Consider the following 18403-nt stretch of genomic DNA (forward strand, 5'->3'; position numbering starts at 1 on the left):
AAGAGAGAACCTTGGGAGAAGGCTAGCAATGACGCTGTAATGCCAACCAATACTGAACATGGATGCTTTTAATTCTTATTTTTTTTAAAAAAGTTAGGACTTCAGTCCTAAACATATTACTTGGTATTATTTAGCTAATTGGGCTTGCTTTTAATACTAAAACATGCTGGTTTCAGACTTCCTGTGCAGGGAGAAAAGATGAGGATCCAGCAATTACAGACAGACTATTGGCAAAAAGTAAGATAGTTGTTATTTAACATCAACAGTGTACTTGTGTCATGTTATAAGTGTGAAATGAGTATTCTGAAATATCCTGAAAAAGGTATGACTCTTTTCCTGAGTGTGCTTTCACGGTGTTGTGGAGTTGCACGTTTATCATCCTAGTATTGTAATTTTCTTGCTTTTCAGAATGCTCTGTACTTAACTAATGATTTTATTTTAATTACCATTATGATGTCAATTTCCTGGCTTTCACTGACCTGCACCTTACCCAGTGACTTTATTAGATCATTATTAGGATCAGTCTGACACTTTTTACATGTGCATTGCTTTGAGGAAATCTAGGTTACTAAATAAAAGTAAATAAATAAACAGCTAGAAGGGTCTCTGTCAATTAAATTAAAGGTTGCACAAGTTCATATGGGTGGTCCTTTTTAAAAAATAAAATAAATAAAACTTAGTAAGTTTTACAGAACATACAGAAAGTGGGAAAATAAAAATTTGAAGAACCTAGGACCATGGGACATATAACAATATCCCAAGAAGGCCGTCCTTCTGCTATCCTGGTCTCAATAACTTAGGTCACAAACTAAGATTGGGAAGATCTGGGTTCAGATTCTTGCTTAGCCGTGAAGCTTACTGAGTCACCTTTGGCCAGTCCCTATTTTCAGCCTTATCTAAGGGTGGTTCTGAGGATAAAATGGTTGAACTCACGTACATTACCCTGAACTGCTAGACAGGTCACCAGCCCTTATTGGACTTATGGGCCTGTTTGTAATTTAGAGAGTCCTCCTCTGGTTGCTCCTCTCTCCTGCTCTCCTTGGATCAGTGGGTGGCCTCTGCTTGGAGAAATGAAAAAATAAGAAGTATCTGGGAACATAATGATTTTCTTTATTCTGCTAGATTGTTAGCAGACAGGCTGGACAAACTGTCTTTTTGCTAGGTTCTTGTTTATATTACAGTGGTACCTCGGGTTACATGCGCTTCAGGTTACAGACTCCGCTAACCCAGAAATAGTACCTTGGGTTAAGAACTTTGCTTCAGGATGAGAACAGAAATCGTGCTCCGGCGGTGCGGCAGCAGCAGGAGGCCCCATTAGCTAAAGTGGCACCTCAGGTTAAGAACAGTTTCAGGTTAAGAACGGACCTCCGGAACGAATTAAGTACTTAACCCAAGGTACCACTGTACTGTACTGATTTGCAATAACTGGAGGTAGGGAATAAGGCCAGAAGGCCCAGCAGTGGAAGAAATAGGTTTGCTCTATTACTATGCATTCTTAAGGGACGCGGGTGGCGCTGTGGGTAAAACTTCAGCGCCTAGGACTTGCCGATCGTATGGTCGGCAGTTCGAATCCCCGCGGCAGGGTGCGCTCCCGTTGCTCGGTCCCAGCGCCTGCCAACCTAGCAGTTCGAAAGCACCCCCAGGTGCAAGTAGATAAATAGGGACCGCTTACTAGCGAGAAGGTAAACGGCGTTTCCGTGTGCTGCTCTGGCTCGCCAGAGCAGCTTCGTCACGCTGGCCACATGGCCCGGAAGTGTCTGCGGACAGCGCTGGCTCCCGGCCTCTAGAGTGAGATGAGCGCACAACCCTAGAGTCTGTCAAGACTGGCCCATATGGGCAGGGGTACCTTTACCTTTACCTTTATGCATTCTTAAATGCAAACCAGATCCACTAAAAAGGGTAAAAAAAAAATCCCGTCAGCATTATTGACTCCCAACTGGTAATGAATTTGGGAGCAATCTTCACCCCTTAACAGCAAGACTTTGTGGAGGGGGGCAGGCACCACTGCATCCACAGAACTGCCGGTTGCGTTGGCCACAGCAGAAGGGAGGACAGGCGGGAAATGCCTCTTCACTACACCACCAGTGGTGGGTGGAAGCATGCAAGGGACTTGTCATCTGATGCAAGGTGATGTGTTCATGCCTATCTTTTTTAAGATTATTAATACTGTTGTGCCTTGTGCTTGCAGTTGTAATTCAGCTACACAGTTAAGTCACCTTAATGGCTTTATTTGGTACAGGTGTTGTGAATGTAAAATCATTTTACCATTGATAAAGTGCTAGTGCAATAACTATAGGATCTTGCTTCCAGTGGAAGTGGACGTTATTCCTTGTGAAATATCCATTGCATCATACTTGCAGATCTGGGCTGGGGGAGCTGTGGCCTTTCAGGTGTTTCCTGACTGCAACTTGCATTGTCCCTGACTGTGCTGGTTGGGGCTGATAGGACTGGTACTTCATCAACATCTGGAGGACCACAAATCTCCATCTCTGTTGTAGATGAACCTGTGATATATAACCAGCCAGGAATCCATAATCTGAGTTATGAGTGTAAGGAGTTGCCTACTTCACATTATCTTTACTTTCATTAAAAAATAGAGCCCAAAGTGTTTTGTTCTATCTGCAGTGTTTAGAATAAAAAAACCCATTAGGACTTCAGTCCTGAACTGACCCTAGTGGAGTTTTAGCAGCCTATGTTAAGATTTGCAACCATGACATAAATATATTTTGGCATACTTTTATTTTGCAAGGTATTAAAAATATAAATGTTATGTAATACTGCTCAGTATGCACTTGTCTGCATTTGCATTTACTTAACCACAACATACTGTTTTTAATTAAGGTTAAATGTTCTTTCTTACCGAAAATTTCTCGTTTCCTACTTTCGTATATATATTTAGAGGCAAAAAGCAGCAGAGGGTGTCAGTGCTTTAGTATTTTGCATTAGTGACTTGTGGCGGCTACCAGTGACGTTCTGTGTTTGTGGTTTTCAAAGAGGTTTCATAATAAGAAACCTGCCAGTAGTGGCAGACAAACTGCCCAAATGAAAGTTTGCCTTCTACTTTCAAACGCCCCCTGCAATGTTTTGGGGTGTATTTTAGGGAAGATTCTCAATTTATATGGAGTAAGAGTGAGATCCAAGTGGGCCTAGGCTAGCCTTCCAAAGCTGGTGCCCACCAGTTGTTTTTGGGTTACAAATCCAATCATCTGTGAGAGTTGGCTGGAGCTGATGAGAGCCGAAGGGCACCAGTTTGGGGAAGAGTGGCCTGGTACCCAACTGATAGGACTGTGGTCCCTAGACCATGCTGCAGAATCCTCTGAAATGTCCAGGAGTTTTGTGGCAGTCAGGGTATTCTCTGAAAACTAGCCCATATGAAAAGTGTTCCATGAAGGTAGGAAGTATGAAAATATTTGGAACATCTCTGAACATCTCCGCCTCCTTCATGTATAGAAAATCTGGGGTAGGGCTGAGGAGCCTCATGACCTCAAGGGTAGAACTAGCAGAAGGATCTCACAGCCCCTTTCTGTGCACGATGTCTCTTTGTGTGCTTCACATAGCCACTGAGTTAAAAGTGGTAAAGTAAAAGTAAACTTGATCAGATGGTGTGTCTTAGATTTAGCCCGCAATCCTATACACACTTGCTTGAGAATTAAGTCCCACTGACCTAAATGAAACTTACTTCTGAGCACAAAATGTATAAGATTGACAGTCTGTCATTTTTAAGAGCATTAAAATATTTTGACATGTAGGAGGTTACACATTAGATCAGAACACATACACACACACTTACAAGCGGAACTTCTCAGAATTCAGAGAACATCCTTGGTCTCCTTGATAAATGATTGTTGTCTGGGGGAAAACAAGTGCTTCTTATTTACCCGGACAGCACCCATCAAATCTGACTTTTTGCCGGCACTAGTGTAATTATGTTTTCAGTCCTGGCAGAACATTGTGTTTTGGTACATTGCGTTGCTGATACGTCCCATCCTAAGCACTTCCATGATAACCCTGCACATATTTAGAACTGGCCTGTTAATTCTGTACATTGCAGTCTACCAGGGAAGATGATTGTATCGCTACACTTTGAAAAATGATTTGATGTTAAAATATTTTCTGAAGATTGGGCTGAATGTAATACAGCCAATGTGGTGTAGTGGTTAAGAGCGGTAGACTCATAATCTGTGGAACCGGGTTCGCGTCTCCGCTCCTCCACATGCAGCTGCTGGGTGACCTTGGGCTAGTCACAATTCTCTGAAGTCTCTCAGCCCCACTCACTCACAGAGTGTTTGTTGTGGGGGAGGAAGGGAAAGGAGAACGTTAGCTGCTGTGAGACTCTTTCGGGTAGTGATAAAGCGGGATATCAAAGCCAAACTCTTCTTCTTAATTGCTCCAAAACAAGTTGGGATTCAGGCCCATCAAAGTAGTAAGAGTTCTGACTAACATAAGGAGTTGAGACGTGGGCTACGCACTTCAAATCAGTTGTACCGATGGCACTCTGAAGCAAACTTGGACAATGGACGTCCCAAAGTGGGGTTTGCAGTAGTAGGGCTCGCCCTACCATTGGAAAGAGTAAGATGTTTTGACCTTTAAAGCTCTATGCGGCCTAGGACCCACATATGTAAGGGGCTGCCTCTCCTGGTATGACCTGCAGAGGACCTTAAGGTCCACAAATGACAACATTTTGGAGGCCCCAAGTCACAAGGTGGTTAGGTTGGTCTCAACTAGGGCCAGGGCCTTTTCAGTAATGGCCCCGACTTGGTGGAACGCTCTGTCACAAGAGACTAGGGCCCTGTGGGACTTGACATCTTTCCGCAGGGCCTGCAAGACAGAGCTGTTCCGCCTGGCCTTTGGTTTGGACTCAGTCTGATCCTTATGTTTCCCTCCCCTTGCAGTTTTGACTTTTAAAATGAGGCTGCTTTTTAAATTGCATTTTAACCTGTATTTTAAATTGTTTTTTTCTTTTTCTTTTTTCTTGCTATGTTTTTACTGAAATTTTATTGGTGTTAGCCGCCCTGAGCCAGGCTCTGGCCAGGGAGGGCGGGGTATAAATAAAATTTATTATTATTATTTATTATTATTAGTCGACCGATTTTGTGCATCATTAAATTGTGTTTTTACTGTCATGAAAGTGGGGAGCCATTTTCTGCCTCATTGTGTGAAGACCAGCCTTGGGTACTGTTGTGGTGAGGGGAGGCGTTTGTTGCTCTGTCCCTAGAAGCAAAATGTTTTCTGCTGGGCCTGGGAAATCCATGTTTATGGATAGTTGCACTGGGCTGTCAAATGTGCCCCTCCTACAGCTACCTGAAAGGTTGGTTCTCACTTGGTCCCTCCCATATTACATCACTTGTTAATGCAGGGGTGAGGAACCTCTTGTAGCTGGCGGGCCAGATCCTTATCTCTCCCCCCCCCCCAGTTCTGGCAGGTCATTTTGATAGCTAGGTGAGGCCAGAGGTCCCCTACCTCTGGATTAGGGTCTCATAATTCTTATAGTACAGTGGTACCTCTGGTTGCGTACTTAATTTGTTCTGGAGGTCCGTTCTTAACCTCAAACCGTTCTTAACCTGAAGCACCACTTTAGCTAATGGGGCCTCCCACTGCTGCCGTGCCGCCGCCGCACGATTTCTGTTCTCATGCTGAAGCAAAGTTCTTAACCCGAGGTACTATTTCTGCGTTAGCGGAGTCTGTAACCTGAAGCGTATGTAACCTGAAGCGTATGTAACCCAAGGTACCACTGTACTCCCACAAGACATGGAAGAATAGTTGATGCAAGTCCTAGAAAGCTCTTAATCTGGATCCAACCCATCAATCCTCTAATTTAGTTTTACTTGGTCATGAATAATTTTTCCAGTTGATTTCAATGGACTCCAAATTCAACTGACTTAATCTGGATCCAACCTTTCACTTTTCACTTTTCCCTGTGAAACATGGAACACCAAGATGATCTTTTTGGCTATAGGTATTCAAATTTGCCTCATAAAGGTAGAAGAGGCAGCTTGATAGTAGCAGCTAAAATGTAGTCTGAAAATGTCTCAAACGGTGTGGGTCTTTTCCGCTGCACACACATTTTTACATGGCATTTAGGAATCTATTTATGATTGCACAGTGCAAGCTAGTAAATATATAGGATACCGGGCTTGCCTTGGTTATTGTCCATTTGCATTTGAAACTTCAGTGATTTACTGGTAATGTGGTGGGAGCTTTAGATTTGTGCACGCTTCAGCAGCCACTCAAAATGAGCAAATTGTCATAGTGAGACGTGGAACTGGGCATTTCTCAAAATGCCACCAACTCGTCTGACAGGTTTTTGTGAATTGGCCCATAAAAATGACAAACTTCACTGTACAAAGAAGTATTTACTTACGTAATATTTTTTAAAGAACCCCATAGCTTAACAATTGCTAGACTAGTATTTTTAGTCAATTATACTGTATTTAAAGGTAAAGGGACCCCTGACCATTAGGTCCAGTTGTGGTTGACTCTGGGGTTGCGGCGCTCATCTCACTTTACTGGCCGAGGAAGCCGGCGTACAGCTTCCGGGTCATGCGGCCAGCATGGCTAAGCTGCTTCTGGCGAACCAGAGCAGCGCACGGGAACGGCGTTTACCTTCCTGCCAGAGCGGTACCTATTTATCTACTTGCACTTTGACGTGCTTTTGAACTGCTAGGTTGGCAGGAGCAGGGACTCAGCAACGGGAGCTCACCCTTTCGCGGGGATTCAAACTGCCGACCTTCTGATCAGCAAGTCCTAGGCTCTGTGGTTTAACCCACAGAGCCACCCGCTCTGTATTTACCAATTAGTAAATAAAACAGATATAGGGTTGTATCCAATGCAGACTTGGTGGAAATAGAACAGACTTCTGCAGTGGGACTTCACCTTCTTTTTCCTTTCAGCTCAAAACCTGCGCCTGAGGATTGGGGGCTATAGCAGATTTTGGAGGTGTGCAGAGGTCTGCAGTGTAGAGAAAAGGAAGGTAAAGTTCCATTGCACAAATTGAAGTCCATTTTACTTATTAATACTTGTACTGATGACGTTGGATTGCTTCTAACTATTTTTACCATATGTCACCTGGGCATTAACATATGGCAGCTAAAAATATAATAAAGATTAAGTAAACAATTTTTCTGTAAGTAAACTCAATGCAAGAGTACAGTAGTGAGCCAGTGACATGAATTGAATCACACCCATTGCTAATATTGGTGTTTATCACAAAATTAACCTTTGAAATGGGTGATTTTACAAAAGGCTCTTTTAAATTTGTACATTTTCGTGCAACCCAGAAAGCACAATTTTGACATTTTGGTTTTGTAAACCTGTACATTTTAATTGCTGCATCATAGAAAGGGTGCCACGCTGCTTCCCATCTCCTGCCCCCCTCGTCCCAATTTGAACTTTGCTGTTGTTCCTGTATAGTGTTACACCAGTCAAACAGGTGTAACTAGCAGGTAGGTTCCAGTAAAAGATCTGAGTTGCAGTACTAGAAACCAATTAATACAGGAACTGTACCCATTAAATAGGTACAACCAGAAAGTAGTGTTCTTGTCCTTTTATAATGTTTCTGAGGGTTGTGAAGGTCATATGATTTACTCGTGCTTTTTGCAACACAGGGGGAACTGCCTCACCCACACCCTGGGTGCCCCATCATATGGGGTAATATATGGCATCATTATGCCTCCAGATGAACTCCCACGTGAAATCTTGAAAACGCAATAGCAGCTCGTGCTCCTTCCGCATGAACGCTTGTCACTAAGACATTATATCATCAAAAAACTCATCCAATTTGACTTACATAAACTTGCCAGTAATCTGGGATTGTACCTGTCTCCAATAAATTAAGTAGAGGTGCATTAGAGAACTGGTAGGTCTTGTGCCAGGGCAAATCATTATCATATCCAAAAATCTGTATTGTACAATTTTTGAAAGCAGGATTTAATGTTCCACCATTTTAGTGGTGATGGGGGAATTTCACTGCCTTTCAAAACCCTTCCATTGACATCTACTTTTCTAAATCTGTTTTTTTTAAAAATAAAATAAAAAATAAAGGACCTTTCAGTGATTCCCCTACCTGAGTGATAAAGGTCTAGGAACGGTTTTATCATGTGATCTGCTTGGTGAGGCTTAGGAAACAGTGCCAAGTGTGGACTATATGAAGAAGGTATAAAGATAGGACTCATAGACTCCGTTGCCAGCAGCCCACTCCCACTGAGCTGAATTGAACAAGTGTAAATGTGCTCCAGAAACCGTGCATTGTTGTTCGCTATGTATCTCTCCCCACCCACCTTGGGTATCAAGCAAAGGTTTATCAAGCCTCTGGTGGGTTTCCATTCATAGCTGTAGGTTGTATTCCAATTAGTGTATCACATTGTGTGTGCGCTTGTGCCAGAATGCCAATTCGTCTAGTCCAGTACTTCAGATTTAAAGAGGTTTAAAGACTGTCTCAAGCCAAATCTTTAAAAATGTAGTATAAACACTGGCAACTGGGAAGCACTGGCCTGCGAGCGCTCCAATTAGAGAACAGCCTTTACCAAAGGTGTCATGGGCTTTGAAGATGCTCGAACCCTGGATGAAAAGGAGAAACTAGCTAAGAGGAAGGCACCTTTGGCAAACCCTTACCATGATCAACTCCCTATGTCCCCACTGCGGAAGGATGTGTGGATCCAGAATTGGCCTCCACAGTCACTTACGGACTCACTGTTAAGACCGTGTTCATGGAAGACAATCTTACTCGGCTACGAGTGATCACCAAAGAAGAAGACTGCAGATAGGAAGTTTGCCGTGGATCCTGGGCCCAACTTTGTAGAGTCTCAGAGAGGGATGGGGAAAACTGTGGTCCTCCAGATGCTGTGGAACTTGACTCCTGTGAGTCTGAGCCAGCATGGACAATTCTTAGGGATGGTGGAAGTCGTAATGTAGCAACAGCTGGCAGATGACAGGTTATCTATGCCAGATCTAAGCAAATCTTCCCAGATTTGGTCTCAGAGAATCTCAGTAGGAAAAGTTTATAATAGAAAGTGTGTGCTCTCTGACACATCGATTTTAACACATCATACAGGTATTTAATTGAGAAGGTGCAAAATGCCACTTTATTTGAAACACGGAATTAAAAATGCATTAAAACCCACTCGCCTTCCTCTTACTGAGCGTTTACCTACCCATGTTTATTAGAGATTGTAAACCTCATTGTAAACTTCCTCATTGCTTTGGTACGAAGCAGGTGATAATCCTTTTGCTTGCTGAATGCTCAGGAGGAGGATATACTACTGGGAGTCCAGAAGGAGTTGAATTTTAATTTGGAGGCACACCAGATCATTAAAATGGGTCCTGTGCCCTTTAACACATTTATTTTATTGTTACTGAAGTATATCACATAGCATTAGAACTTGTGATCAGTACATTTCAGAAGTTACATGGAGGCTTCTCTTTCCTCTTCTTGCATAGGCTTTCAAATATAGACCAGCCACATTGCTTCAGCAAACACATTATTTCCTTAATGTGTATGTTTGTTGATTAATATTTATGCAGGAATGAAGAGGTTTGCAGAAGTGAATTGGCAGGCAGGATGAACTTGACCCCTTCCCTATCCACTGATTATCTTAATGCAATACCTCTCACACTTTTCTCCCGGTTGGGCTTATGTCTGGGCTCTGAACATGCTGTACCACTGAACTACAACCCTCACCCTGGTTGGACTAAATACTCATGCTCACAGGTCTTTCCCTTCTAATGAACCTCTCTGAATTATGGGAAACTGTATTTCCCCTGGAATGTGTGATTTTTCTCTGTGTCTTCTATTCATCCTACTTCCCACCTGGATTACAGGGGGCAATATCTAAATTTGCATGGGGTGGTGGTGGAATATAGAAGGAAAAATATACTTTTTCTAGGCATTATAAGGAAACAGCTGTAGAACTGCCCCCTCACTATTTTTGTCCCTGTGGAGTCTGGCAATGAAATGGTTAATTTTGCAAAAGGCAGCTCCACCCTGTCCAGCCAAGGTTTAAAGAGATTAAGTGCCCTGGAAGTTTAAGTTAATTGTGACTGTTCTTCTGGTTTCAATGGGACCTTGGCTTTATCTGAATTGTAGTCAGGAAGTTTCTGGGCCGTGCATGACGAAAGAGCGGTGGGATGAGATAAGGTACGTCAGACAAAGCATATTTTTTTACGGGTAAACTACACTGAAATAAATTGGACTCGCTACAGAGTAAAGCTAGTTGCAGCTTTTAAATCCTTCTGGTCCAAGGAACTTAAATTGCAAAAAGATCCCATTCCATGGGTTTTAAGTATTCCTTAGCTACGACTGGCTTTTGCTGGACTTGTGCCCCATATCTATCAGGAGCGTTTTGAAGCTGACATCTTCAAAAAGAAAAAGGCGCCAAATTTAAAGCACATCAATTTTTTTATGGTGCGCTCGGAGTGTGATCCCCATTTTCCCCTGGTCTGACCTCTCAAACTCAAACTGGCGACGGGAAAGAGTCTTCTTTTGCCTGGTGCCGCTTGAGCTTTCCCCACAAGGGGAAAAGGTTATTCTGAATTGCTGGCCTCAATTCAAGTTTAGACTCTAGCCTGAACGAAAATGGGTAAACCTTTGTGTGAAAGGAAAAGGAAAACAAAGTGTAGCTAACACACAACCCCTTGTCTTTTCTAGGTGTTTGTTATCAAGGACCGGTTTTCGCTTCATCTGAATAGCCATGGCAGAAGGTGGATTTGATCCCTGCGAGTGTATCTGCTCCCATGAACATGCCATGAGGAGGCTGATCAATCTGGTGAGAGACATTTGCCTTTACGTTCCTTTCTTTCAAAACAAATTTCAGCCAATTGCATAGCTACTGCTGAATAGCCTTCTTGAGCGCTTGCTCGTGTAGTCTTTCAAAGTGCATGCCAATCTCATAATTTTTTCTTAGCGCATTCTTTCCACAAGTCCTTCAAGGGGCTACATCTATTATCCATAGAATGAACAGGAAGATACACTGTTAGATGATAGGGAAACCTTCCAGCTGAGCATTGTCGATTTCACTTGTGCTGTCAAAAACAAGGGTGAGTCCTTGGGAGTGGGTTCTCCCTGCCCTCTCCTCCTTCCCTCTCAATATTTTGGGGAGATGTGCACTCTGGCACAGAAGAGCAGCACAGTCTTGGAAACTAGTCAAGATAAAATCCATGGAAACAAAAGCGCTGTCTAAGGGTAGGGGGAAAGTAGATTGGCTGGAGGTTTGCTTCTTAGATTTATTTAAAGGGCTTATACAAGTACTTCTGCAATTGAATGGTGTCATGGGAGACTATCCAATGTGTGTATAAAAGAGAAGAACTGGGAAAATAAAGGAATGATCCAGCCATATTTAAATACTCCTTTGTTTCAGTGGGAGATCGCTAAAACAAGATTGAAAAGTACCATAACATTGACAGGCTTGTACCTAAGTTTAAAAAGGACTTTATTTTTTTTACCCCACGGGAGGGAAAATACAGCATTTTACTTGGAACCAGGCTGGGGATCCACTTGACTGTTGGGAAAATGCAGCTTCTGGGTGTGTTACAATCACTTCTAGGAATTTATTCCTCAGGAGCCTTTTCGAACAGTGAACATCCTGTTTCAATCCAAGCTGGCCACGATAAGAACCTTGAACGTTTAAGAATTAGGCGCCCTCATTTGCTCGCTTTCCTCGTCCTGACTCACCACTTTTTCCTTTTGTGTCGTGTCTTCTTACATTGCAATCCTGAGGGCATTCAAAAGCTGTACTCAGAGCTTTTCCGTAATGCTTTGAATAAACAAATGCAATAAACAAGATCTCGGCAACCCGAGGATCCTACTAATTCAAGCTCCATTAACCTACGGGGGGTAGGAATCACAAAACCAATCTACTGTGGCTGGTAGTTTCCCTTTGCCATGAGTAACGGATGGTTGCAGTAACAGGCAGTCATTGAAGAGAAGGAACGGTTCTGTCCAGCAGAGAGGACAGATAAAAATTAGGATTAGCATGTTGATTTAGAGGAGTGATAAGGAGACAGGAAATGTGCATCTGTGCCTAGCTAAAAGAAAGGTAGGGAACAAGAAGAAAAAATGGAGGCTACGGGGCCTAGTGGTGTGGTCTGGGAGAGGTAGGATGAGCATATATGTGTGAGGTTTTAATTTTATTTAGAGGTGATTTAGGGGAAATTTAATTGTGAATAGTGTTAGGTTCCAATGAGTAGCTTTGTGTTTTGAGGCTCATATATCCCAGCCATGTGTTCTGCTAAGTTTCTGGAGGGCCAAGGTCTTTTGCCTCTTAGCCTCTTATCAGTTTTCCTTCTGTGAAATGGATGTTTTCTTGCAGTAGTAACTACAGTCTTTCTCCACGTCCCCACAGCGGCCGTTTTGTGAATTGCTATGTCCAAAACGGGCCAGCCGTTTTGCAGTAGTGCCCAAATTGCAACTGCGGCCACAGACCCCAAAATGTTGGAGGCCTGATATATATAACAGTTGTCATCGGCAACTTCGTCAAAGTCAGTTGAGACTATATCAGATAAAATAGGTTCAGGATGGAGTCATGGGGGTATTAATGCAAATGAATCCAGTGAGGTAGGGGTATGTGTGTGTGTGAATTCTAGAAACACAAAATCCTTAACATACTGCATCTTGTGTCAAATGTGAGGGAGGGACATTTTTGAAGGGACATTACTGTATATGAATTTTGTTTTAAACTGCCGAGGAGGGAAATGAAACTGGCACACAGTCTGTCTGTTAAGGGGAGATCATATCTCAAGTTCTACAAGGTCTAAATACTTGCTTTTTGAAAAATGGAAGCTGGAAATTAGGTTCACCAGGGGGCAACTATCTCTTGTGGATGCCCATTTCCTATAACCTTATCTCCAGAATGTGTATAATAAAGGCAAGGCTATCTCTAGGGATCTTATTAATACTACTATATATTTTTCCATTATTTTTCTATCTTGCCTACGTCAACATTGCCCTCTTTTGGTAGGGAAGCAACACTGCAAGGTGTGTGTTTATAGGCCCCTTTTAGAATGGTGGTGCAAGTAAAAAACACAGTAAGTTATGCTCACATGGTTTCTATTTTTACCTGGTAAGTATGGTAGTATGTCACATAATACAAACCACTGGACACATTCTGCTTGGAGCTCACCTGCAATCAAGCCCCATTGAAATTAATGAAACATGTGATTCCTTCAAATCAAATTTCAAAATGTGTTAGGTACAGTTTATCCTTATCTACGTCTGCAAAATGTCTGCAGTCTTGTGCAGAGCTCTCCCTCATTGGAACAACTCATGTTCTGCAAAGCTTATTGAAAGAGCTTGCTAGATCAAAGTCAAAGCAGAAGTGATTAGAGAGTTTTCCATTTGCCAATAAATAAAGCTGAACCTATTGATACATTCTCTCTCTGCTTGTAAAGTGTGTGTTTTTGGTTGATGCTAAAATAGGAGAAAGGACAGGTGTGAGAAAGCTTCAATACAGTTGGGGAAATCCCGTGTGTGTGAAATCTCTAATTCCCCTATCCCTCCAGTGCAGAAGGGATCAAGGGCTGGCCACTGTAAAAAGATGGAAGTGAAGCAAATTGCATAGGTGAACACTCATCTGATAGCACTGGAACAAAAAAGGGGGAGGGACTTGTGCTTAGGAAATGCCCCCTGGAGAATCGCCATCAAAATTTAAAGGATGGGGTTGGGGTTGACCTATGGCATACGTTCTTGGATTTCTTGGTCCACCCACCACCCCATAATCCTTTCAGTTGTGTGGGATGATTGCAGGGTAAATGAATGCACATCAGATTGTTCGTCTGAGTGTTTTTGTAGTGTGGCCAAATTACATTGCTACATTAAACATGCTTTTTAAAAAGCACGTCTAAGCTTGCCGCTTCTGTTGTGAAGGAAACATAGTCACATGGGACCCGTAGCTATTTCCCTGCTAAAAAATCCACCCCACAGCTGCTCCTTGTACACAGATGTGACGTTTTTCTGCGAACGGTACCTTTAAGGACAAATAGCAGCTGATGGGAAGGGAAGGGCAGGTTTTGGCAGGGAAACTGGTACAGTGGCCTAATCTGGATCAAGACCCTGTCTAGCTGTTTTTCTTTGGAAATTAAAGCCACCAGTGCTCAGCATGGTGTTTTTAAAAACATGCTTAATATAACATAGTTTGTCCTCAAGTGAGCATTCCATTGAAAATGATGTAGTGTGGTGAGACCTCATTTGCTCTGAGATGCTCATTTGGACATCTATCCGGTTTAGGTCTGCTCTTTCTGATCCAGTAGAACAGGCTTCCTCAAACTCGGCCCTCCAGATGTTTTGAGACTACAATTCCCATCATCCCTGACCACTGTCCTGCTAGCTAGGGATCATGGGAGTTGTAGGCCAAAAACATCTGGAGGGCTGAGTTTGAGGAAGCCTGCAGTAGAAGGTTGCGTCTGGCTAGAGATTTGGAATTGGTCCGCACTTCATTCTTTTTAATAGCAGCTCCTCCATATTGTACAGCCAACTGCTTTGGTTTCAAAAGCCAACTGTGATGCGGTGTATTGGGAGGGGCTACTTAAAAAAAAAAAAGGAACATCTTTTTCCGACCAATGAATATCACCAAATTTCTAGCACTTATTGAAAAGCTGAAAAATAAAGAATTTTGATATACAAGTAAATTTTTGAAAGTAAAACCCATGTAGTTAACAATACAGTGGTACCTTGGGTTAAGAACTTAATTCGTTCTGGAGGTCCGTTCTTAACCTGAAGTACCACTTTAGCTAATGGGGCCTCCCACTGCCTCTGCGCTGCTGCTGTGCGATTTCTGTTCTCATCCTGAAGCAAAGTTCTTAATCCAAGGTACTATTTCTGGGTTAGCAGAGTCTGTAACCTGAAGCCTCTGTAACCTGAAGCGTCTGTAACCCGAAGTACCACTGTAGCTAACTTCCAAGACTTTGCACTCGACTCTCCAACGTTCATTTGATTTCAGAAATTCTGAAGACTCACCCACAAATCCTAGAACGGATGAAGTCTCTCTTTTCTCTAAGCAAGTTTCTGTTCTCTTCATTTCAGTTACGGCAATCCCAATCCTACTGCACAGACACGGAATGCCTTCAGGAACGTGAGTAATAGGGAAATCTTGCATGTATATTTTTAAACGCTTTTGTATATTGCTTTCCTAGCACAAAGCAACTCAACAGCTGTTTTTATATATATCAACAGAAATATATCCAAAATTAATAATAATACAATTTAAACACCAATAAAACAACAGCCACAAGCATTACAAAATACATGAAGATAGTTGGACAGAATAAGTCTAAGCATGCCATCTTCATCATGCGGCAAAACCCCATGTAGATCAGAAAGCTTTCTGTGAGTCTAAGCTGTGGGGGGGCATCAATACAAAGGAGGCCATACTCTGGTTCCCCATATAACAAGCTACTCTCATCAATGGAAATGGCAAGTGGGAGTGACCCTCCTGCTAATTTCAGGGCTAAAATAATTAGGGTTAAGGAATAGGTGCAAAGGAAAAGATTATGTCTGAGGGCTAAATGTGCATTAGACTGAGTTTCATATTTCACCTTTTCACCTTTTTCTTTTCTTTTCACAAAATACCACTGCGATTGTTGCACTCTAAAGTGGAAGAACTTCACAGAAGCAGGGAGATACTTCTTAGGTTTTCTCTCTGGTCCCCCTCCCATTTAAAATGTTCCCATCTGCTTTCTTGCTGCAATTTGGGAGGGGGTGATTTTTTAAATAAACGGAATAACCACTGGATAAGAAAGGATTCAGAAGCCCTTTCTCCCTGCTTAGGACTTCTGCTTTAGATTGTTATCTCTGCAACTGTATTTTACTTTACAACTTTCTATATACCTTAGTTGTAATAAAACTTAAAAGTGGTTTGTTTTCTAAAATAGAAAATTTGGGGGGTGGGATGGGACAGTACATGGCTGAGGGCTAGGGGTGGGTGTTGCTCTGTGAAAATTATCATCAGATTAGGATATCAAAACAGCATTTTGAGAAATTTCAGGGGCATGCGTTTTGATCCAAAGAGAAAAAGGCCTAGATAATTCAGAAAGAATCATGCCATTGTATACCTTGTAGTAGTGGTAATTTGAACGAAAAGAAGGTTTTTTTCTTAGTTGGAAGTTGATCTTCCAGTTTTGGAATGCATAACCGTTCCAGCCAGGTACTAGTGTACACTGATAAAGACCCACGTTCATGATTCATCATGCCAGATTGCACACTACAGTCTTATTTTCCAACTTTCCTACTCTCTTGAAAAAAAGGGGGAGGGGGTTGGCAGCGTTTGGATATTTAAGAGTGATATAAAAACACAGTAAGAATTAGCTGTGAGTAAGAACATGTTTGGAATTTTTACATAAAGTGTTTTTGGGGCCAGTAAGAGGCTATGAGTATCCAGACCTGGAGAGTTAACTGCATGACTAGCTGTCTAAATGCTGGAACCTCAAGTGCAGCACTAAGGAATACACTGCTTTGCATAGCAGGCAAGGCAAGGCAGAAGGCCTGGCTGCTAATATTTGCACCAAGCTTAGCCAACCCACAAGTTTCATGCTGCTTGCCAGCCAACTGCAAGGGCAGATGTTGTACGCCTATGGTATCTTTGACGTCTGGGGGCGATAGCTGTCAACCTTCCCTTTTTTTTGCGGGAAATTTGCTTATTCCAGCGCCATTTCCCACTGCTATCCCGGATTGTTAGATATCCCATAGACTGTCCCTGGGACAGGTGAGGCTGCTGGTCCCTTATTTTCGAGGCTCCCCGGGACAGGTGAGACTGCTGATCCCTTATTTTTGATGCTGCTGATCCCTTATTTTCAAATCTGAAAGTTGACAGCTATGCTGGGGGCCTGTAGTCAACAGGGAATGGCTCACTAGACTACATTTTGATTTGCTCCCTTAGATTCTCAGTTTCATCTTCAGATTCACTGTCACTAGCTTTCTTCTGTATTTATTTTGTGCCCTTCCCCCAGCCTTCTCTTAAACCGGAAATGAGGAACTCCAGATGTTGTCGGACTCCAATTCCCATCATTCCTGATTGGCCAAGCTGTCACAACTTACGAGAATCAGAGTCTTACAGCATCTGGAAGATCGTAGGTTCGCTAAGCAGAGAGCAGAGCTCTGGAGAGTGTAGATCCTGACACACAAATGACTTTGGGAACTTTATATCCTGAATTTCTGTCTTATATGAAACCCTCAAGGTGGCTTGCATATAGAATTTATGGATTCTGGCACACACAATTCATTTAGGAACTTCACACACACCCGATTTCTGTTCTGGCTTACATATTATAATTAAAGGGGGGGAACCAGGGAAACATACTCAAAACAGTTTAAAAGAAGATGGGAACAGCGGATAAAAAATTGCAGACACTTCCCACACACACCCAATATCAACTGAAAAGACCAAATGCCTAGTGGAATAATAAGCTTATTTCTAGATTTGAGGTGAGTGGGCTTAGCTCGAATTGGCAGGGAATTATGACATCTGCTGTGTTGTTTTCCCTTAGTCACATCTGCTGATAGGAATGAAGAGCTGGAGGAGTGCAGCAAGTGGTTTGGGAGCCTATGATTATTTTGCTTCCTGTCTGAGACCCAGCTTATACAAACAAACCCTTTTGGCCAATGATTACAGCAGTAAAGGCTGGAACTTTGGGTGGGGTTTGGTTTGGGAAGCAGGAGGGCAGGGGCTCTGCTGAAGTCAGCCTGACGTCTGTTCCATTGCTGCAGATGAATGAATCATTATGAAAACGATGACTTGAGAGGGGAACTCCCTGAATTTTGCACATTTGGAGTCTTTCTGTGGAAATGTGAAACTCTTGGGTTTGGTCTTTGCATCCAGACAAAGTGAAACAGCACTCATTTGCTTTGAGATAATATAGGCTAGCAGTGCTTCCTGAACTTAAAAACTTAATTGGTGTTTAATGACACTGTTATGCCCATAAAGATTGGGAAAAGACCTTGCCAAAGCAGAAACTTGGCACAGAGACAGAGTAGCCCTTCTGGGGGCAGCTAATTCTGTTGTTGTCTCTGTCAGCTTTGATTGGCTCAGACGCCGGCTCCCTTGGCCTGAAAGTGAGATGAGCGCTGCAACCCCATAGTCACCTTTGACTGGACTTAACCATCCAGGGGTATTTTACCTTACCTTTTGGGCACTGACCACTCTCAAACTAGTTTAGCTTAACAAGGTGGTGGTCTTCTGTGTCTTCAGACCATACTTTTATTCTGTCTTATCACCAAGGCATGTTGCTTCTCCCTTTGCAACACAGTGGAGAGCAACCTGGGGCCCAAGCGCAATGTGTAATTCCCCCCCCCCAGCTAATTTTGTGTGCCCTTCAACATTTACTGTATCTTCTCAATTTCTCCATTCTATCAGTTTCTTCCTTCTTCTTTGTTTCCTCCTTCCTTCTCTTAGCTTTCAAAATTGTGCTTTCCCTCTTTCTA

General features: G+C 42.7%; 1 protein-coding gene across 4 annotated transcripts in view; it reads left to right on the plus strand.

Moving 5' to 3' along the window:
- Positions 1-18403, plus strand: part of SMIM14 (small integral membrane protein 14) — a 31492-nt gene that overhangs the window by 5971 nt on the left and 7118 nt on the right. For 3 of the 4 annotated variants that reach the window (XM_053403797.1, XM_053403798.1, XM_053403796.1), the window contains 3 exons: positions 6891-6970; positions 10643-10760; positions 15011-15059. In XM_053403797.1, coding sequence (XP_053259772.1) covers positions 10686-10760; positions 15011-15059 — 124 coding nt within the window. In that variant the 5' untranslated portion in view covers positions 6891-6970; positions 10643-10685. The remainder of the gene's footprint in view (positions 1-6890; positions 6971-10642; positions 10761-15010; positions 15060-18403) is intronic. The other variant, XM_053403799.1, reaches the window with a different exon arrangement.

Source organism: Podarcis raffonei, chromosome 9 (genome assembly GCF_027172205.1).
Source record: "Podarcis raffonei isolate rPodRaf1 chromosome 9, rPodRaf1.pri, whole genome shotgun sequence".
Lineage (NCBI taxonomy): Eukaryota > Metazoa > Chordata > Lepidosauria > Squamata > Lacertidae > Podarcis > Podarcis raffonei.